Here is a 22,879-nt window from a genome sequence, read left to right on the forward strand (position 1 = left end):
GGATGCGAGATGGAAATTTGCATTTGTAGAACCAATTGCGAAATTGAGTGATAATGCGTGTCCGTTAAGAGTTTGCCCGCCTCAAGGACTTTCGGTTCGGTTGTAAACGACAGGTGTGTGTGTGTGTGAGAGAGAGATAAAAAAAGAAAGAGAGAGAGAGAGAGAGAGAGAGAGAGAGAGGAAGACAATGAATTTAAAACAAACAAATACGTTCGGTTCGGAATCGTTTCAATGTTCGAGGCAATAAATAATAATGAAAACATTTACGTATAGGTTCGTCGCCTGCCGTAGTCGCTTTTCGCTCCGTCGGTACTCCTATCTCCTGTGCGCTTCTACCTCCTGTACACATCGACCAGCACACCTCGGGTAGGGGGAGGGGATGGGTGTGGTGATTGACTTAAGCTATCTTTTTACATCGCATCTACATTCCTTAACAATTGCCTAGAGGCCCTGTCCTAAGACGTTTACATATCAACAATTCCCTATCAACTTCCCCGAAGCTAGTAGCAGCCCCGGATCTGGATCCTGATGAAGATGCTGCTCCAACAGCTGATGCTGTTGCAGTTGCGGTTGTTGCGGCTGATGGATCGGTTGCTGCTGTTGCTGCTGCTGCTGCTGCTGTGGTTCTTGTTTCACCTTGAGCGGTTTTGGTCGCTTGGTCAGGTTCTTCTGGTGCAGGTGCGTCTGGTAGTGCTTCTCGAGGTGCGCCTTCTGCCGGAAGCTTTTGCCGCAGAGATAGCACGAGAAGGGCTTTTCGCCCGTGTGCACCCGCACGTGCACATTGACCGAGTATTTGTCCTTGAACGCTTTCGAGCAGATCGAGCAGTAGTGCAGCGAGCGTCCACGCTTCTGTCCTCCACCTCCACCACCGCTGCCGCCGCCGCCACCGCCACCACCACCACCACCAGTTGCCGTTGAGTCACTGCTCGAGCTGCTGCTGCTGGAGCTCGAGCTCGAGCTACTGCTCTGGTTCGATGGCAGCGGGTTCAGTTCGGCGAGGGGACAGCTGCCGCCGCTGCTGTTGTTGTTGTTCGTGTCCAGCTTGCCGTCGCCGGTAGGCGTTGGCGGTGTCATCGCGTTGGACGACTCGGCAAGCGATGGCAACAGGGCCGGATGATGATGTGTCGCGGAGGAACTATCGGTTACGGAGAACGCATCGTACAGGTAGGACGATGGCTCGTTGTACAGGCTGTGGCCGGACGATTGGAGCGCCATTTCGGCCGTACCGGTCACTATGGAGTTGCGATCGCCGAAGCTGGAAAGTTGAATCTCGTTCAGCAGCCCTTCCACCGTGCTGTGCAGGCTGATGGCCGTGGCGGGCTGATGGGACAGATGGCCACCGAGCGATGGTGCTGAGGAGGAGGAGGACGACGAGGAACCCATCAGTGGCACGTTGGTCTGCTGCTGCGACGGTTGCTGCTGTTGATGGTGCGGTTGTACTGCAGGCTTGGCGGCGTAATAGTCGGCCAGATCGTAGTTGGTGCTGTCAAAGTGGAAGCAATCGACGGTCGGTTCGTACGATGCGTTCGGCTCGGTGATGTCCGGCGCGAGTGGGACCGGCGATTCGAGTGCGTTCGAGTCCGACCAGACGATGCCGTGCTCGGGCGATTCGTGCAGCACGGTGAGCGTGTAAATCTGCCCGTCCGCGCCGGCTCCATCTGGCGGCGGATCGCCCGGTGTCGTCGGCGTTGGGCAGGCGTTGGGCTGGCCGTCGTACGGTGGCCAATAATGGCTCATCCCACCGACGGACGTGTGTAGCCGCTGGTTCATATCGGAACGCGACGGACCCCAGATCTGCAAACGAGAGAGCGAGAAGAGTGCGGTCGATTAGAGATCTACCGAGAAGTACCGGTACAGATACATTAAGACTGTCCCACACCATAACTTCACGCTGCCGTTTGCACCATAAACGGCCATCACCAGCCAGAAGTGTCGATAAATCATGGCTGCTTTATGGCTATGTGGCTCGGGAAGAGCGCTGCTCCTTCGGTGGCAATCTAGCGATCGGCCCACGCGCAACTGCCATATGCCAGCCGCAGTTAGTGTGCGACTGGCACGCAACGAGCTGCAGGAAGCTTGCGACTGCCCTAAGGTGTGAAGTCGGGTGTAGGAATCTAATTTTTAAGTATCTTGTACAATCTTGCTCCACCGGCAACCTACCTGATCGAATCCTTGCAGGGGTTGTTTGTTCTGCACGGGGGTTGGTTGGGTGACGTACAGCAGCGCCCCAGTGCGGGGACAGCTTGCCGGTCCAGCGAGCCCGTTCAGTGGCTCACCGGGCAGCTCACCGGTGTGTGGAAGAGCTTTCGCGTCAAGTCGCAGCCGCTCGTCCAACGTCGGATGATGGTGATGGGAGTGGTGGAGGTGGTGGTGGTGATGGTGGTGGTTGTGGTGATGGTTGCCATTGCCGGTCGTCTCCAGTGGGTCGATCAGTTCTTGCTTGATGGCATTTTCATCGTTGCCCATCAGGCCGAGGCTGGACCTCAATTTGGGATCCGTTAGCATGGTGTGGCTGCGGGTCCGGGTGCTGAATGATGGCAAAAAAGGGAAACAAACAGACACAACGGGAGAAGATTAGTATGGGAAGACACTTGGGGCGCTGGGGGACGAGGGAGCGAAGTTTAACGGCACTCAAGCACATCAAAACGACCATGTGTCTCTGGCGTCCGTCGAGAGATGTCGTTAGTTGGCGTAATAAATGTTTTATACGACGATAATTTACACATCATTTGTTAGATGTCATCTAGCCGTCCACTTGATGGTGTTTATGATTGTTTATTAGTATTTACATTTTTTTTTTTGTGAGTGTCGCTAGCAGCTTTCTTCGAGTGACCCCACCGCTCTGCACTCTTGCGCACGAGGAAGATGACCATTGCGTTGTCCCCATGCTGCGAGGAGCAATTATTGATCGTAAAACAATGATTACTTTCATTGAAGCTAACCGCCCGATTGACTCGGTCGTCTTCGGTCTTCGCAAAGGTCTCCGGTAGAGTGGGTTACGCAGCGAAGAGCGACGCAAGTAATTACGGTAGCATAAGGTAGCCGGGCCCTGCGGTTGTAAATGTCTTCTCTAAAGTGACATTCAAATGGCGGGGAATTATCATCGGGTCGGGTCGGATTGGGTTGGGTGTGTGTTTAAAAGTTTGAAGTTGACATCTTGATGTTGATGGCATTCGCAAGAAGAAACAATAAAACATCCGTGCTCCATTTGTACGTTCAATCACAAAACATGTGTAAATGTGAAAATGGAGAAAGCAACAAGAATGACAGTTGGGACGGGGGAGCTTAACACAAAACAGGAATGCTTGTATGTTTTGTACACTCAACAAGCACCGTTGCTCTGTAGCTCTAATTAAATTATATTAAATTAATCCACCACCACATGCTGCTCTACCTACTTAAGCTTGAAACACTCGAGCAATTCAATCGACATGAACACCAATACAAACTCCAGCATGTGCTGGATCAACAACCTCCCTGTCTTCCAGTTACGTTCGTCGCTTATCGTCCATGGCCCCCACGAAAAAGCGCTGCAATCGGTGCAAATATGTTGCCCAACCGCGTTGAAAGCACATCCCTCCTCGAATGGGTTAGTTGAACTTTTGCTGATTGCCCACATCGATCGATCGGTCCCATCCCAATGAATCCCCACCACCACCCGCAGCAGGTCATTGTTGGGTTCCGCAAAGCTCGCCTCGCTTGTGCCATCAACACGGCCACTGATCTTGTCACTTCGTTAAGCTTTGAATGACATCCCCATTTCGATTGGGGGTTCAACGGGAGAGATTGTTGTGTTCTTGCTTGCTGCCTGCCAGCTGCGCTTTATACGCGAATCCCCGCGGAATAGTTCGCGCACGGGAGTGTTGGCGAGTGAGCGAGCTTAATGAATTTGACGATCGCACATTGATGACTCGATTGGGATCGGGCCCGGCGAAGAGGTTGCATCGGTGGTCGCCCGAAATGCAGTCGTGTGCAATCTTTGCTGTCTCTCCCTTTCCTCCCCCTCCCCGCCCCCACTACTCTTGCAGGGGAAGATGCAGAGATTAATTTTGACGGGCGAGAATAAAAAGGTAATGTTTACTGGTCATTACTGTCAAACGGGGCTCGGCTTAAAATTCGGGGCGTCGGGCGACTGATTACGTGCGGCTGTGTGTACGTGCGTGCGTGCGTGTGTGTTTGTTGGAAAATGAACGCATCAGTGCAGACCGATGAAATGTACATTTTTCGGTTGGTTTTTTGTTTGGCTCGCATCAGACAATTTTAGGCGGCAAGTGGGAGGTGTGTTGCGCCGTTTGCCAAGAAGCGTAAAGTGTGTGCCGCCCGAGCCTGAGTGCACTGCACGATAAGGGCAAGAGTGCAGCGATGATAAACACACACACTGCGCCGCCACAAAGCTTGCCCAACAGAAACAGGAATAAGGATTTGGGGCTGTTGAGCGCGGGCAGGGCAGAAATTAACGCGCCTGGATACGGGAGATTATCCACGCAAATCTCGCTTTAATGAAACTAAGGCCGCCCCGGACGCAAAACAATCAAACCCATTTGCGCCCCAAAAGGGAAGGGAATGTGGGGCGGAGTTGATGTTTCGTTGATTTTGGGCACACAGTTAATTTAGTGCAGCGCGCGCAATTCTGGAAAGCCTCACCGGTGCGCGACAATTGCTTTAATGTTTATGTAAAACTGAATAAAACGCGTCTTCACAGCCGTGGTTCAGCTTTTTGGTGCAGCCGAGCCAATCATCTTGAGGGACACGAGACGGTGATGGAAAAAACGACCCAGCAAGTGCACAATAAAACGATGCTCCGAGAAAGCTTTCTCATCGTTGGGGAGGCTTGTCCGGGGGGAGCCGTTGTCATCGTCACATCGTGCGCCCGACAGCTTTTGATGGTGACTTTTGCGCAGTTTGCGATTGCTTGCCCACTCTCACGACAATTATATGAAAATTTTCTTTCCATCTACATAATTGTGTCCGGGATTTTATTTCACCTTATCCCTAGCGAGGTGACAGCAGGGCGGCGTCGGTGTGTGTGTGTGTGCTGGCTCGTTTCGTTGCAAAATTTCTGGCAGTCTTTATCGGAGGGAAGCTATCTTGCTTTTTTCGCCTCTTTAAGTGGAGGGAAGATGCTAATCGGTTCGGAAAATTAGGCTTATGATTACGTGGCAGGTGGCGGGGTGCGAGAGACTGTAAATTAACTCTCCATTTTGGCATCGTGTTTTACATTTTCGTGCGCGTTGAGTGGTATCGGATTTGGCGCGAAATAATGGAACCGTACATTTTGGGCAAAGTGACACAAATTGAGAGCTTTTTAAAATGGAATCTGCATCTTTGGCCGCCGAGTGTCGAGAATATGTATACTACCAACGATCAAAATTGGGATGATTCAATTAAATAAAGAATGACCCACCATTAGCCGGCGACAGCGGGAAGTGTGTCATGAGAAATTGGCAAATGTGTAATGTGTTTTTGGAATTTTAAACAAATTAATTGGAAAAATCACTTACATCAATGGGATATACCTGGCTTTTTAAGCTGTTTTGTTGCAAAGTGAGTCAGTTGCAATCAAATAATTTAGATTGTGGTTTCGATAGCTCCATTTTGTTTTTTTTGTTGGTGTTTTGTTGAGCTTTTCGGTGAAACAGAGCAAACGCAAACGCAAAAACAAAACACCCTTTCGAAGGCGTTAACGGGCGTTAGTTTCAACGTAATGTATGAATATTAATTAACTACCCTCCCCGTGTGTACCACCCCGTGTGTAGCAGTGTAAGCATACATTCATCGGGGCTGGTGGAAAAGCCTTTTCCTAGCCTTGCGGCATAATCATAATGGCTAGATGGCGTCGAATTAGTGGAGTGAAACAGCTCCCCCCCGGGGCGGGCAAAACCAGCAGCTTGGCATGGACCCCTGTCATCATCCTTCGAGCGGAATGGAATGCATCGAATTACCGAAAAACGGCACTGTTTTGAAGGTCCATTTGTGTTGATGCATGCAGCCCGGTGCACACCAATAGAGAACGGCCATTTATACGCATTTAATTACATGTTTGTTATCGAACATTTAGGCAGTGTGTGTGTGTGTGCATTATTAGTGTGCTTAACGGGGAATAAAAACAGCGATGTTTTAAGGCGGATAGAAGCAAGTGTAAACTATTGGAAGAAACATTTAGGAAAAGAAAAGGAATAGAATTGCAACGCACTGCCGAATGCAACATTCCAATTCGGTTAAATGCGTGTGCGTGTCCCTCGGTAAGTGGGTTAAACATTTTCCCAATTTCTCCATTTCCATCCCTCTATCGTCGCACCATTATTTGAACGAGGTCAAAAGTCATCTTTCGAGTACGAAACTGGACAGACGACAAACGCGAAGCGCAAGAGAAGATGTTTGGGGCTGTTTTCCGATAGGACCGCCGTGAGAGGCCGATCGGGTGAAACGCGGGCGTGTGTGTGTGTGTGTCGCGGATAAAGCGGATTTTCTTGTCAAGCCGCATTTTCTTTGCCGCATACACGCTCGCAACCGGGGTGGCAACCGGTTAGTGAAGAGCGTGTGCGCAAAGCGCGTTCTATTATATTTTCGCTTTCATCGTTGGCAGCTCGCGATCGGGTCAATGGGGGGGTGGAAAGGGGGAAGCAAGAGGGGGTAAAGGGTGCAATGAATGATGCAAACTATGCGCCATGTGTCTAACGGGATCGGGCACTGCTGCTGCTGTGTGTGTTTGGCACTGTGCGAATGATCGTGTTGTTGTTTGCTTCGCGATCGTCACACAATCTCCCTCTCTTTTCTTCTCGCTTCTTCTCTAGGCGCTTTCCTTTTCCGCGCGTCCGCACGAGTGATCCTCTTTCTCGAAGGCATGTATGTGCGGTAGTTTCCGTTTGCTGCGGGTAGTTGGTTGGTTGCATTACAGGCGACTTTGACCCAGCCTTTGAGCCAACGGTGGCTTTCACTATTTGTCGCGTCGGAAGCAAGCGGAGAGGGACGATGCTTTTTTGGGGGTGACAATTTGGACGCTGGCACTGAAACCCCCACAATCACACACACTCACACACACGCACAGAAGGTGCAATAAAACAGCCCCACAAGGACGTCCGCGTGTGCGTGCCGATACCGGAGGCGTTGTGTGTTTCCTTCCTCCTTCGCCGGTTACTAATAATTACACACACCGCCACCCCGGACCCCGACCGGATGAAAGCACTAAAAGCAAACCAACCGACCGAGCCGACTATAATAGTCTCTCAAGGGGGAGGGGTGGTGTTATACGAAAAACATGCGAAAAAACACCCTAGAAGTAGAAGAAATCGCGACGCAACAGCAAATAAAACAGAGTTTAAAATTTTAAACTTGCAATCAAATGGATCGAAACGAAACGAAAACATCCACCTTTGGGGTGGCAGCTTTAGAGTGTTGATGTTGCTGTATTCGCTGTTGTTTGGGGGGACGCCTTCAATAAAGTCAACCTTGACGCACCCTGGTGTGGTTTTTTTTTGTGTTGTTGGCGGCGTAAAGGAGTGCGTGTTAAGAGGAGGTGAGGCTTAACCCCACCCTCGACCGCGGCCAAAACCTAACCCACGTCCGGTCAAGGTTTTTCTGGTTCAAATGCCAATCCGTGGCGATCTCCGTTCTGTCTGTTTACGGCTACGGGTTTAACACGCGTGTCGCGCCGTTGTCGCATGAAGCTTAATCTCGGTTGGAGTCGTTTTTTTTTGTGGCCGTTGTGTGGTTATTGCAGCTTGCAAATTCCTCCTCCTATTAGGGTCCTCCCGGCTTGGGGTGGTGGTGGTGGTGGTGGTGTGGACCCTGTTGTTTTTGTCTCTGTGCTATGCGCTTTTTTTGTGCACCCCAACTTGAGGTTAGAGGGGACCCTCGAAATGAGATGGTGTTTCGTATCGTGTGGTTTAGGAATAGTGCGTTTTTTGTTGGTTGGTAGGTTTATGTGCGAACTCCAAACCACCACTCCGACTCCCCCTCCCGAATCCCGGGCATTCTGGACCGTCATGTCGACAAGGGACACCAAGGAGGCTGCTCGTGTTTCATGTCTTGTTTTGCTTTGCTCCCATTCCGGGACGATCGTTGCCTCGTTTTTTGTATGACTGCTCCACTGCCGGACCTCACCTGTACATGGGCCAAGGAACGGTCGTTGTCTTTTTTTATGCGCTTTCGTCGAGAATCTTAATTAGTTTCAAATAATCTGCGCGTGTGACCTGAAATGGGTGCGTGTGTGCGTGCCTGTTGCCATAGCAGGGCGTCATTTTGGCGACGCACTTTGGCGTTGCCATTTGCTCGAAGAGTACGTGAGAGTTGTCTTCCTCTGTTGGACGGGAAATGTGCAACGTGCGCAAGGGAAAGAAGAGCGGATGGGTGGAGTGCCTTTTCCAGCCCAAGCTTCCGACCAAGTTTTTTGAAGCCACATGCACACATCCATTTGGGGGAGAGACACTGTCGGCCAGCGTGACAAGGTAAATTTCATCTTCACCGTTGATCGTTCCTCACGCTGGCTGGTGTGGTTGTGGCTGTCTCGTTTACGCCACCCTCCCGCCTTCTCGATGGCCACTTTGCTGCTGTCCTCTGTTCACCCTAGCATGGTAGGAGGAGGAGGAGGAGGGAGGCCGTTTTTATGTTAGGGTGCTTTCGATGATCTAAAACCATGAAAATGGAAATGAGGATTGGAATGAGGCACACTCGAGCGTCTGTGCACGAGTTTAATTGCATGCCAACTGCGGTGCTTGTTGCTGCCGGTGCTTGTACTTGGCTGCTGCTGCTGCTATCTGACTACCAACCTCCTCCTCCACCACCACCACCTATGTGGGTGGGTGGAAGGGTCTGCTCCCAAGAACGGGAGAGGAGAAGAGGATGTGAAACGAGCAATGGCATGCAGGCCAACGATACTCCAGCTGAGGGGTTGTCTCACGAATGGAAGCAGCCAGCGAAGGAAATAGATCAAGTCCGCGTGATAAGCTTTGGAGCTAAGGTGAAGAGTGTCTGTGTGTGTTAGTGTGTGTGTGCTGATGAGGAGGAAGTGAGAAGTGAGAAACAAAAGAGTGCGGGAAGTCCGAAAGCCTCAATGGAACGGGATGGCCGAACGATAGTGCCGAGCCTCTAGGGTACTCATTTGGGTGAAATTAAGCGGTGTTGAGATCATAAACAGCACCACTTCCCTGTAAAGGGCCCCTGCCGAAGGGAAGGGAAGCGCGCGGGGGACGAATGAACATTGATCGAAGAACACGACCACACTCGGGTGTCGCAGGGAACGAGGGCGAGCGGGCTACTACGCGAGCGCTCGAGGGGAAGATGAAGAATTCGTGGCTTAAATTTCACGTTCAAAAGGCTGCGCTGGCAGGCAGGCAGCGAGTATCGCTCCGTCATCGATCTATGTCGCTCAAAATGCCGAAGATAATAGGCTGAATGTATGACGAGCGCGCACTGCTTCAGAAAAGGCACTCTGGAGGACAGGCAACAGGCGGGCCAGGGAAGGCCGCATTGTAAGGGAAAATGTGGAGAAGGCGAACAGCTCAGAGAAATGCATGCGGACGGCAGGGAGGAAGGGATTGAATTTAGATGCCGCTTTTCATAGTTTTCATCCTTCATCATCGTCGACGAATGTGCCGCATGCTCCGTCCTCCCATGTGGGGGGAGGGGGAGGGGTTTCTTGGGCGTTTTTTGTTGTTTTGTTCTCAAAGTTCCACCTACATTTTCCGGATGAGTTTTTGTTGCTGCTGTTGTCGTTAAAACGTGTACACGTTTGTGTTGAAAAGAAACAGTTCCATCAACAAAAGGGAGCTTTAGAAAGAAAGAGAAGAGAAATAGAGGGGGGTGGGCAGGGGAGGGGGGGAGCAAAACAATTCCACCAAATGCACGATCTAGCGTCATAATGCAAAAACGCTTCGTCGGTCGGTTCGTCGCTTGGTAGAAGAAGTCTTTCGGTCGCAATGTAATCATGGGCACAAAATCAACACGAATACTTAGTCGGAAAGAGAGAGAGAGAGAGAGAGAGAGAGAGAGAGAGACAGAGAGAGAGAAAGAGAGGGAGAGAGAGAGCGCATGGGAGCGGGTGCGGATAAAGGGAACGTGAACGCATCGCAAACACTTACATTCTTCCGCTGGTGGAGCCGCAAAATTGGTTGAAAAGAGGCGAAAAACCTACTCGAGGTGGCTGGAAGGAAACTAGGTCAGCCGGTGTCGGGTAACCCGGGAAGTGGAAAATTTTATTACAAAATAAAGAAACGCTTTATTGGCGGTGGTGGTGTTGGGTACGACGCACCAATCGCTATCAACTCCGTGCCCCGTGTCTGTGGGAAAGAATTAGCTCGACGACGGTGGCTTACGGGTGCTACGCGATGTTCAATGTCCAATAATAAAAACCGGCACAAGCTCATTCCCGATAGTGGGTCGGGCTCGGGAAGGGAATTATGGTCTGTTTAAACCGTCCAGCGTCCGGAAAAAAGCTTCCCTTTATCTAGTGCGCTTACACATTATCAGAAAATGGCTGCGAGTGCGAGAGCTGGCAAAAAGGCACACTCCCAGAAACTGGCGGGGAAACGGTTTCCAACGTTTGCAGAATGCCCGCAACCGGAACAGAGGGAGAGTCCAAAGTACCTCCGCCGAACCATTCTAATCCGGTGAATGGGTTATAAAGTTGTTGTTTATGGCCTTGAACCAAGCGCAGGCGAGATTAAGCTACCGGACGGGAGTCGCATTGGATGTGCCGGACTGACCGACTGACCAGACCGACGCGCGTGAACTCAAGGTCTTCCCCCAGTTCCGTTCGCGAAAGACGTCCGACAGACAGTGAAATTAATCGATAGGTGAGTACGCCTCTCGGTCGCCCGGGTTGGAAAAATAAGCTTGCACTGTAAGTGTACAAGTACGTGGGTCCAACGCGACACGCTACTACCGCACCACGAGCTACAAACCGCATCAAGATCATTGGAGAACTAGTTGAGCTAGTTCCGCTTTTGCGTCTTCGTTTTGGCGTTCTTGCTGCGGCGTCCGTTCTGTCTCGCTGTGTGTCTGTGTGTGGAGTGGTCGATCTTTTAGCACGATCTTTCCGCGTGGCCTTGTGCTTAACGAAGAAATAGGTTAAGATTGACATCGTGCCCCCGTCCCCCTCCTGCTGTACCGTCCAGAACCTTTTGCGCTTCCCGTGGGCAAGTGAGTAGGGCAGGAAAAACACATCACAGCTCCTCCACTAAAGGTGGCCATTACCACGTACTTGGTTGTTCGCCTTGAAGGTTGTGTGTGTGTGTGTGTGCGCACGTAAATCCTTGACTTTTCAGCGACATTTTTGCCGATCGTACAGGATCGGCAGGAAACAAAAGTATTGCGTGAGGATATACTTTTTGATTATTTTATAGAATTACTGAGCCAGAGTGGAAGTGGAGAATTAATTGCAGCTTAAGATCAACAAAAATTTACATTCATCCTTCGCTAGAGACTTGGACTGCTTTGGAACATACGTGGCTCGATTTTATGAGGTTCTTGTTAAAAATCTCGTACCCTAGGCTCTGTTGAATAGCTGACCCCAAAGCTCTCCAATTTTCAGCGTGTCATGTTTGAACGAACGGCCCACCGAACGATTTATGGTTTCTTATTGAAATTAAACATAATCTAAAATAAGTGACCGGCAAGTGACCAAGCTGTGGAGAAGGAGCAGAAATAAAGGGCTAGCGGACGTGTGATCTCGAAAGAAAAACAAAAAAAAAAGCCCAAGTCATACACTGCTCACTCGGAGGGGGTCACAACACACGCATACGCCGACCATGAGCGAGGTGGAATGGAAAGAAAGCTGAAAGAAAGTCACCCAGCAGCCACTTTGGATAACTATTGGCAAAGCCTAATCTTATTGGAACTCCTGCGCTTGTTCCCCTCCGCTTGTCACCCGTCTGCACCTGTGGTTCTGCACACACACACACACATTTGGGCTTTTTGAAGGCGCGCTGGCGTACGGGGCGGACGGAACAATAATAACCACAATCATTGGAATAATAACATCCATTATTCGAAGTTGCTGACCGTCATCAGGCCGGGGATCGGTTGAGAGATTGGATTGGCTTGGTTGCAGATCCGCGACAAAACACTATCAGACCCCGGCCCAGGCGTCCCGATAATGACCGACTCCAGACTAGGTGTGTGTGTGTGTGCGACGAACATACCGCTAGAAAAGTCATTTAATTTGGCAATCGAATTTTCATAGCCATCACACGCCGTTGCTCGGAAGCGCATTAGAGGGCGATCGAACTGGACCAGTTAATTGGCCTGCTCGTCGAAGGAGGCGAAGGAGGAGGAGGAGAAGGGAAGTGCCAAAGGGTCACGCTGTCATGCTGTGTCTGGAGCAGCGGCTCCCTCCTATCGGGAGCTCAATTTCTTTTAACTACGCCACGAAAGTCACGTCGCTTTCGGTGCCAGCTCCGCGGTCCGAAATGGGCTTTTGCGAAAGGTTAACGCGGAGGTTAATCGAAAATAATGCTCCGAACGCGACTTTCTTTGTTTTGTCGCGCGCAAGATCGACACGCGGGCGATTGGGCGATCACATCGATTGACCTTAGGCGGCCAGCAGCTTCCGCTTTGTCTCGAGGGAGCGTTTTATTGGCGAACCTTTTTTTTGGGAGATTGTCGTACAACTGGTATGGGTGCGATAGGAAGTATTTGTTGAGAGTAAAAATGAGCTAGATTTAACAAATTAGCTGTGAGTAATAAATGCAACTACCATCGCCCAATAAACTAACAAACTTAAAGTGAAGCTCATATACTTACACGAAGCAGTCAAATGAAACCACGCGGTGAAATCGTTAAGAAAATTACGTCCTATTAACAATTGTCACTGCACATAAGCGCTCGTGAATAGCTTCTCTCAATTTCGCACTTATTTAACGCTAGGTGTGGAGGTTTCCAAAATATCACCAATTAATAATCACAATCGTCGACCTAACGAGCGTGTTTGTACCAAACCTCTCCCGCGAAAATAACAGCAACGCAAACGGTTGCGTTTGCCGTACTTCTCTTTCTCTCTGTGTGTGTGTTTATTTCACTTCACTTTCTTCCCGTGCTGGTGATTGGATGCGCCTTTGCACCTTGCAAACCGTGGCTTTGTCAAACATTTTTAACCTTGCACCTCCCGTGTACGAATGCGGCGCAACCGCAGGGTGTAACGCGCGTGGCAGATTGGGCAAATCGTCACAAAATCAAACAACGGATAAATAAAGGCCACTCGACACGGGAACTAAAACCGCATCATCCAGTAGTGCTTAGATGCGCACACGAAGAAGTAGAAAAAGAAGAAGAAAAAATTGCAATCCACACACACACACACATAGGCACACGGGCACACTTGCACACACTGTATCGCTCACACGCGTACACAAAATATTCGAGTGAAAGCACACACTGGCGCATTCGTCACGCCCCAGGATAATCAATTCATAGGCTGAGACGCTTCCGAGGGTTTCGCGTGGCCGCTGGCAGTTTGAGCGGGCTGGGAGTGGGGGTTTTGTCTATCGAGCGATCTATCATTCGCCTGTTGGCTGTTTCACTCTCGTGCTCCTTCGCTCGCGATGTGTTTTCTCATTTTCCTTTTGCGCTTGTCGTTTGATTCACGCTTTACTTTTTTTTGCACGCTCCACCATGTCACTCTTTTGCGGGGCCAGCCTGCCAGCCAGCCAGCCTTTCTTCACGCCATACACGCCACGGCACACGGCATATTTTTTGTATCCGAATGCTCTTTTTTTTGTTCTCTGTGTGTCACTTCCGCTTTCCCTTATTCTGGTTTGGGAGGAATTTTCACTAGCACTAGGTGTTTGTCCTGATTATTGGCAGCGCTTTTGTTTTCTTGCTTTTCGGCAGATGACGATGCCGAGTGAGCGAGGGTGAAAGATCGGTCAGGCTTCCTTATTTGTACATTGACACTGCACAGCGCGCGGCACCGAATTAGCACCAGCATCTAACGAGATCGCTTTCGAATTAGCACGTCGGGCGAGTGGGATTTACTTTTGGCTTGTGTTTTTCTTTTTTTTCTGTGCAAATCACGCGCATAGAACGATCACCACAAGCTCTAAGCACACACACACACACACATACACAAACATACACACGATAGATCGGCTGATCGGGCACGCACCGTACGAACGACCACGGTACACACGAGGCAGCTGGGTACGACTAGGCAAAAGGAACCGCCGTCATGTCGACATGGGTACCGCTCTCTAGACCGACTGACCGAGTAATACAGTATTTCTTAGATCACAACCGAAGCCGTTGCTCGCGGAGGCCCCCATCGCCATCGTCGTCGTCGTCGTCGTGGTCGTTGTCGTCGTCTTCGTCGTGGCCGCCTGATCGGGTTCGTTTTCTTCTAGCCTTTCCTTTCTTCTTCGGTGTGCATCGGCACCGCCAGCCATCGACCGCCCTGCCCTGCCGGCCAGCCCGCTGCTCTCGCCACACTCGAATCTCGGATCTCGGTCGCGGTGGGGAACCGGCTCCGGCTTATAGGTGTTTGCCGTACTGGTCCACGGACTGATCTACTCTCCTGCACACGATCTTCGGTTGCTCACTGGCATCGAATCCGTTAAACGGACGGCTCAAAATCTCCGACCAGTCACTCGCGCCACTCACAGACTCCCGAACCTTTTGCTTACTCTCTCGCTCGCTCTCTTTCCCTTTCTCGACCCACCCTCTCGTGAGTGCACCGAACGGCAACGGAGCAGAGATTGGGGAGCTTTTTTCGAAGCGATCGCGCGAAACACGAAAGACTTGAACGGGCGCGTAAGCAGGGAACTCTAAAGTGCACTCTAAAGCTCGCGGGTTGGGCTGATCGGCGAACTATTCTGGAGTGAGGCTGCGTGTAGAACCCGGCGTTACGAATCTAGCGGACGGTGGGCGGGATGCGCACAGGGACACAGGTCGACACAGCAGGCACTCGAAACACCTACGGAACGCTGCACAAATGCTAATAGCACACTCGGGCCGGCACACACACGCCGTTTGAGCGAACCGAACCGGCCGGAGCTCTACTGACTGACTGACTGACTGGCTCGCTTGGCGCGTCCGAGCGACTAACGGTTGTTGTTGTACGGCTGATCGTTTTGCTCTCCTCTATTCGCGTTCGCGCCCTATTCTTAGCGTGTAGATGATCGGGGCGACCTCTAAGCGCTGGGTCCTCGGCGTGCCGTGTGCGTTGGTGTGACGGAGTAATTTGCGCTCCACTCTGTACGGGATGGATGAGTTTGTTTGAGTGTGTGTGTCGTGTTGCTTTTTTCTGCTTTGAAACGTTGACGTAAGGGTGAGCATATGTTTGGAATGGGTTGAGATTGAATGTTCCTTTTTGCTGTATGTCATCACGGAGACAGTAGAAAGGAAGCGAAGCTGTGCACGAAGAGCAAGAATGTAGAACGGCGGATGAAATCATTTAAAACATCAAGCGGAGAAAGAGATTTGTTTGCCTGCACCGATCGAAAGGGCAAGTCAAAATGTCAAAGAGCTGTTTGATGGTTGAAAAGCCTCCCCTGTCTGACGCCGGGTACTGTACCAGAAATTGTTTCGCCAGCTATCTCACTCCCCAGTCCGCATCGATTGATATGTATAATCAAAGGGCATCGCAAAGGAAGGATGATTTATTGCCCAACAATTTGCAATGCAGCGCTGGCCATTTCTGCGAGCGAAAATTCGACGGTGGTGTTCCGGGGATCTCGTTACGGATTTTTCGCCCGTCGAAAGTGTGAATATACGACGTGAGAAGTGTTATCAGGTGAGCCATAAATTCATTTTTCAAACATGATGTCTTCTTCAGCCGGGGCAGGATCCTCGGGGCCGAGCCGACGCTTTCGTCCTGCCCTCTGTTGTCTCAATTAGAAAGCTGGAAAGGGGAGGGAAGCGAAGTTCAATTCGTGCCGCCACGATTTCAACCGTGCTGCGGAAGGATGTGGGCTCAAGCTTTAAGGAAGTTTTTTGTTTTTCGGTGTATTTCACTCCGGTGGAACGAGAGATACGTTACGAGAGCAACATAAATGATTGACGATCGGCGTGAAGTAATTTGTGTAATTTATGAAGAAGCGGGACCAACTCGACAAGCTGCGAGCGCTCTGACCGTAAGGTGTGTTATCGGTGTGGTTTCGTTGGGGTGCGAAAACACAACAAAAAACACGCGCAAAACGGACAACAAATTTAGCGCAAAGTAAAGTTCTCAGAATATGACAACGGTGAAAGATTGATTGCGCTCGGCTAAGGTTCAAGGCTCGAAGACGTTGTGCTGCCGCAAGGATAGCATGTCCTTGGCCGATGCCGAAAAGGAACCCGGAACGCGTCTGTTGAAGCTCACCTGAGCGCGAGCAAGCTTCATCAGCAGTAAGAAGGAAGAAAACGGTGAGTGTTCGTGTGTGTGTGTTTTTTTGGGGGATTCGTTAAAAATGTAGTTTGCAATCGATCGAGTTCGCTTGATTTATTGGAACGTGCAGCTTAATATAAATCAGCCAATTATTTAATTTTTCAGTGTCAGTATTGTTTAACAAAGCTTGACATTATGAGATCTTTATTAAGGGTCGGTGCAGCACTGTAATTGAGGTATTTCATTGAAATCATTGAGAGCTCGAGGAGGGGTGGAACGTTTAAACAGCAAGCTACATTCTACATTGTTGCAACTCGATTTTCCAAGGACTTGTGGAACGCAAGCAAAAGAACGCCTTTTTCTACAAGTGAGAATATTGTGCAGTGAAGTGTTTTCTGAGCCCACGCCTGTACGTTAATACCGTGAAGCAGGACGGATTTAAAATTATATTCACTTTTCACATACATTGATCTCGCGGTGGTGGTGGTGGTGGTGTGAAAAAGCGAGCTCAAATTTACCATAATAAGACACCGACTACCAATTATGTCGGGCACGGGGGGGGTATTGGAATAAACAAAAATAAACTGAGCGAAACAAACTCCCCGACACCAGCCGATGGGGCCGATGGGGCTCGTCAGTACGACACGTTTGATAAAATGTACCCCTTTTGCATGTTTTGTGGCATTAAGGCATCGCATGTGAGCGTCACTTACGCGTAAGTACATAGCCGTTTGCACACGGCTCCGGTCAGAAACGTCAACAGGCAGGTGGCTTCGGCCGTCGCGGGTTTTGCGTGCTGGGCGGCCGGTCGGTCGCTAGGGGACCGCTGCGCACCGAGCGGAACTATTTGGCACTGGTTGAGAAGTCCTTGTCACAAGTCCGCACCGGGGCATGCGGCATGCAAATCCAACCGGCAAGTCCCGCAAAAGCGACCAAAAAGTGTAATATAATTGCAACCAATTACTCAAACTCGACAAAGAATGCCGCGGCAGAGGCAAATTATACAACCAGTGAAGTGAATATCCTTCGGGGGTCGAAACACCCCTTGGTCGGAGGAGGCAAATCCGTTAAGCCGTTGCTTAGCAGAAGATGGAGCTGGTGCGGCAAGCAGCAGAGGTGTGGAAAGTGCAGCCGACCAAATTAAAACGCTCACGAAAGGGACCTTCGTCGATCGTCCCAATATTGGGCGAATATTTTGTTGGCTGGAGGTTGGGGAGGATCTGACCCCGGTCGGACGCTTTTGCTTCGTTGCTTTCTTTTCAGTAGAGATCCCGGCTTTGCACCCTTTCGTAGGCTATGGTTAAGGGGAAATTATTTCTGACAATTGCTGCAGGACAGATTAAAAGACGTACGGACGTGCGAAACGCTTTGTTATGTTCGCTCTTCTGCTTCTGGTAGCCAGCGGTAGCCTGCGCAGAGGATGGGAGCACGAGACGAAGGACTGGAGCGTGACCAGGAATAACCAGAACCAGGAGAGACCTGAAGGGCAGGAAACGGAGGGCGAGGTAAGGCAGGGCTGCAGTTTAATGAGTCGTTTAATTTTGACCCAATGGGTATGTAAATTTCACACATTGACCTCCCGCGTTGACAGCGACAGCGTAAACGGGTGACGGTGTGTCAAAGGTGTCCGGACACTTGAATCGTGACAATACACGAGGCTGATGGCTGCTCGCTCGAAAAACCGGGCCGCTCTTCGCGCGTGTTATGTGGAGTGTGCGGAGGTGGCGACTTTTGGAGGACTTTTCTGGCGGACCACCGGCGACGATAGAGACGATAATGACTGCGACGATGGCGCACGGCTTCCAAGACCTGTCAATATGGGCAGGATGCCCGCGAAAGTGTCACTGCTCGGCAACTGAGTGGGATTAGGAGAGTCGAGTGGCCAGCAGGGAGTGCGGGAGAACGGGAGAGAAACAGAGAGAGAGAGAGAGCACTTGACATGAATGTCGATCGGTTTTTGCTTTTGGGGCTATGGGGATGAAGTGGACTTGGAGCTTGTTTCGGCTAGATTTGGGACCCGGACGAGTAAGAGAGCGACACAAATGAGTCAGCGCCGAGTTGGTCAAACATTCGGATGCCGTAAATCGATTAGGTTGTTTGCGCTTGGCGATTCGCTTTGCGGCGACAATTACCGTGCTCACTTAGTGCTGCGATCTAGATGATCGTGTGTGATCTGGCGAACGTACACAACACTCAGTACACCGCCGCACAAGGTGTGTGTGTGTGTGGAGCGAAGAAAGATTTGTCGATGAATGTTGTCGTTGATCGTCGGTGTGACGATCGACATCGATCGATCGATCATACTTGACTTCTGTCGATCCGCGTCTGTTTGTCGATGGGTTTGGTGGCGCACCTTCGACCATTAATCTGCATCTGTACTGCCGATCACACGGGGCGTTCCGCGGGGGCCCGGTCGCTGGGCAGGGCGGGAAGGATTTCGGATCACTCTTGCACTGGTTTCGCCAATGCGCACGCCTTATACGGCGATCATCGATCATCAGCTTGCAACCGCTGCAGCTGCAGGCTGGCGCTGGGGCACAGACACGAATGGCCGTGATCCGAGTGGTCTGATAGCGCGTTGACGGCTCGACAAAATATTTGACAAATTCTCCGTCCCGCGAATATGCATCTCCCTTAGTAATGCCGAGAATATGGGTTGGTGGATTGTTGCAGTTGGCAGCGTCTTGGCTGGGGAGCAAAAAAAAAGAACGTGGAACATTTAATGGAAAAAGCGGGATAAAGTGGAATTCTGCGGGATAACTAATGAATGTATCAGAATCATATTTGTTATTAACATGACAGGCTGCTATCGGGGTGCTTGGTGGGGTAGGCGATGAACAGTTTAACAGGATTATTGAAATGCGATGACTTTGTACTTGTTTGTGGTTGCGTATGCAGAGGAGCTGCGAGCAACAAAATGGCCTTTCCCGCTCTCGCTGTCTCCTTGATTGCATTAAATATGATGAGCTTTTTATTGGTAAATTACCGGTGTCTCCAAACTCAATTTCTTCAATTACAAGGCTTCAGATGGCTTTTGACACACCATTTTTTGGGCAGAAAAGCACATTAACTGGCTTGCCTTGTAGAGTACTTTGCAGCAGCAGCATCAGAGGCACCAAGAGCAGTAAGAAGAGCCGCCTGATGTATATAATTTCACGCCGAGTGAAGAAAGAGCTCGACCCGGGGTAGAATACAAATTTTTCGCATCGTTCTCTGCGCTGGTCGGCAACTCGCACGCCAGGCGAACCAAAGCCAAGGTTCCATCCTCCTCCATCCGATCGACACAGCCGTTTATTTGCATAAAACCAACATCATTACGCTAATTACTGCTATCCAATGTCGTAGATCGACCTGCTTTAGATGAGCGATGAGTGCAAGTAGTTGTGGTAAAAAATAAGTTTTGAAAATATTATAAAAACTGCCCACTCACTTGTACGGCTCTCCCGCGTTCCTCACGCCCGCCAGCTTTTGTGTGTGGGGAGCGGGCCAAAGATTCTTGCCAATGCGCGCCGGCAGCACTATAATCAAACATGCACCATCGATGAAACCTTTGATTAAGTGACCCTACAGCATGGAAATTGTATCAACTTTTCAACGCCATGATGCAGAGTGGAACGCGTTTACGGTGTCGATTCAGATGGTGATGGTAAAAGTAAAAAAAGAAACAACCGTGGCCGAGGGCGCCAGTGGGTCGTCCGGCACGATGCTTTTTTGGGGGGTTGAGGTTGAACGCGGCACTAGTGGCGCTATACGCCTCGGAGGGAATACATACCGGGATACCTGAACGGTTGCCAAAAGGGCCGGATGATCATCATCAGTGCACGAGTAAATGCAGCGCTGGGCATGAGAAAGGGCTTTCGTCTAAGCTCGGGCTTGGAATTTGGTGTTGGCAGCGCTTTTCTCTCAACAGCCGCGAAGCAAACTGGTGCGAAGGCACAACGGTTTAATGACTTAATAAGTGACCACAGTAACCGCATCGCTACAGGTGAGGTGCGAGCTAATGCGCGGGAGTTCGAGGGCTTCGAGCCGAGGAGTTGTGCGAAAAAATCGATTACCGATCGATGGTGCGATGGACCGTGCAGAGCTTTGGACAGTTGTGGGGCCGGTGTAAAGACGTGTAATATCGATTTAAAATAATTTGTTCTCGTTTACGGACACGTAGATAGTGTGGACGCCGGAGAAGATGATCAGCGTGATGATGTGTGATGATGTTGGAGGGTTCTAAAATTTCTCCACTTCTTCGCGATGAGGCTTTTGGGGACGAAGTCATTCTGAATCGTCCGTGGAATTGAACGACGATCGAGATTATCACCGCAATCAATGCAACTGCTGACCAGGTACCGTTTCAAACATGGCGCACACACAGCGCGAAAGGTGAAACAAATGAATTATGATGGATTTGTGCTGGGACGGCTGCACCGTAATACAATACTTTATGTTGCATGCGGAAATGCAATCAGGCGCTGCATGTTTATCACTCTGCATTTGAGCGTTATCTAGATGTTTACGAACCTGTTCATTAGCCATCTAGCAGGCAATTTATTTTATTTCTTTTTCTCTCGCCAAACAACCGACACTCGGCCGAATGTGTTCATCTGCTCGGCCGTGTCCAATAGACGCGAAGACGTGTCCGCTTTGACCTCCGGAGGTCCACCCCGGGGGAAATGGTCAACTCGCCGATGCACCGTTTAATCCGTCGACGCAATGTGCAGCGCGCAACGCGTCCAGTTGAACTGACCAATAGTGCGCACCGTTTTCCTTGATTTCTTTCTAGTACCAACCAACGAACGATGCCCCACCAGCGATGACAGCCAGCGCACAGACAGAGGGCACATGATTTGATTAAGATAATTGGCAACGCTTATGGTTCTCGCGGCCGGCACGCAGGAACGCTCGGTGTGCGGATTTGTGCGGAGAAATATATGCATTCAATTAGCCTTAGCGCCTTCAACAATTTGTTTCTTTTTGCGAGGCCCAGGCTGCTTAGCCTTCGGCCTGAGCCCGCCGGACAGCGGTCAGCGTCTTCGGGGGTACAATCACCTGTTTGTTTATAGCGCCAGCGGACAAAGGTTAAGTAAACTGACACCGGCGGAGGGTTAGTGTGCACCGGAGATCGGGTGGTGAGAATTTCTCGCAATAATAATCCAACCGAAAGCAGGCAAGCAGGTACGCAAACACGCCACGCAGTCAGAGTTCCGATCCTCTAATAGTGAAAATGATTGGGTGATAATCGAATCGTCATACTTTCGTACGTGCAGGGTCGCATCGTTGCGCTCTTTTTCGCTCGCGATCAGGATGCGAAGGTTTCGGCAAAACATTGGGGAAGGGATGGTACGCAACCGCTGTACACAGGATAGTCGGTGGGAAACGATGCTGCCGATTCTCAGCCGTATGTGGCAATAATCATAAACGAGAATTTCTGTAATTTTGTGCAATAAAATGCAGATACGTTGTTCGGGGAGTTTATTTGCGAAGTATCTGCGCCCTGGTCCGAGGATGGTTTTGCAGGATGGTTCGATGCGTAAGCGGCTTTGTTGGATAATGTCCTTCCTTCGGGTTGGTGGTGCGGCCGGGGAACATGTTTCGGTAAGCGAGGTAAGCGATGAGTTCTTATTACACGAGCATTTTATGCGCTTGCAGATACGAATGTTTGAAATTGGGAAGGAATTTATCTCTCAATTCCTTCGGCAGGCACACACAAACAGACAGACAGACAGTCAGAGCCGCGCCGCATTTCGACAATTCATTTTGGAAGATTTTATGACCCATGGCGACCTCGTCCGCCGTTGGGGCATCAACGCGCAACGCGGTAAGTAGAGAAGAAGTGCGCAGCTTGTGCTTGGTGCGCGTACAAAGTTGAGCGGTCGTTTTCACCGCTCATTGTTGCGACCGGCAGCCCTTTTGGGAATGACGGAAAATCGATAAAATTTTATTGTCCCGCCGAAGACGCCCGAAGCCCGTCTGGCCCATGTCAATCATGCTGCAATGGATGGCATCCACTCATTAAGATATGCGATATCGAGTATCGATCGTTATTTAAGCGGCGTTTTAACAGGTCACTGCTGGTTGATTTGGGTTGGAAATTAGGTGCAGAGTGAAGTCTCCGCCAGGCGTGACACGAAGAGCTTCTTGCGCCGAGAAGGGGTGTGGCGTGGACTTCAAGCCCGAAATCTAGCATTACCGGGCGCGTCGTCATTGACGGCGATGGAATTGGAAAATGCAATTTATTTTCATCGCCTGATTGCGTTTGGAGCGTCCATAAAGTATGATTTATTGCAAGGTTCTTCTCGGTGTGGCGTTTATTGATTTCTGGTGTTATTATTTCTGGCCGATAAGCCGGCGGCTAGCGCAGGCTGTCGATACTGAGGTCATTCTTTGCACCATCGCCTACCGATGCGTACGTTTGCTAGCGCTGCAACCTCCAAATGACGTGTGACAAGCGTTGGTGCGTTTCCTTGATGCATGCGAGAAACCGAAACGAAAAATACGGCCAATCGTCAAGATACCGATCGGCAGAGACCTTTTAATGGGTTTTCAGTTTCGATACTGGGTGTCATGCACTTCACGGCGATGACGACG

The 22,879-nt window shown here is 50.4% G+C and overlaps 1 protein-coding gene across 1 annotated transcript; it reads right to left on the bottom strand.

Moving 5' to 3' along the window:
* Positions 1–191: 191 nt before the first annotated feature.
* On the bottom strand, positions 192–15,058 carry LOC120898388 (PR domain zinc finger protein 13-like). The gene is made up of 4 exons (XM_040304192.1): positions 14,910–15,058; positions 12,742–12,860; positions 2,161–2,527; positions 192–1,794 (listed from the first exon to the last, which is right to left on the bottom strand). The coding sequence occupies exons 3-4, from the start codon at positions 2,503–2,505 to the stop codon at positions 472–474; spliced, it is 1,668 nt and encodes a 555-aa protein (XP_040160126.1). The 5' UTR covers positions 2,506–2,527; positions 12,742–12,860; positions 14,910–15,058; the 3' UTR covers positions 192–471.
* Positions 15,059–22,879: the final 7,821 nt, after the last annotated feature.

This window comes from Anopheles arabiensis, chromosome 2, assembly GCF_016920715.1.
Source record: "Anopheles arabiensis isolate DONGOLA chromosome 2, AaraD3, whole genome shotgun sequence".
Taxonomy (NCBI): Eukaryota; Metazoa; Arthropoda; class Insecta; order Diptera; family Culicidae; genus Anopheles; species Anopheles arabiensis.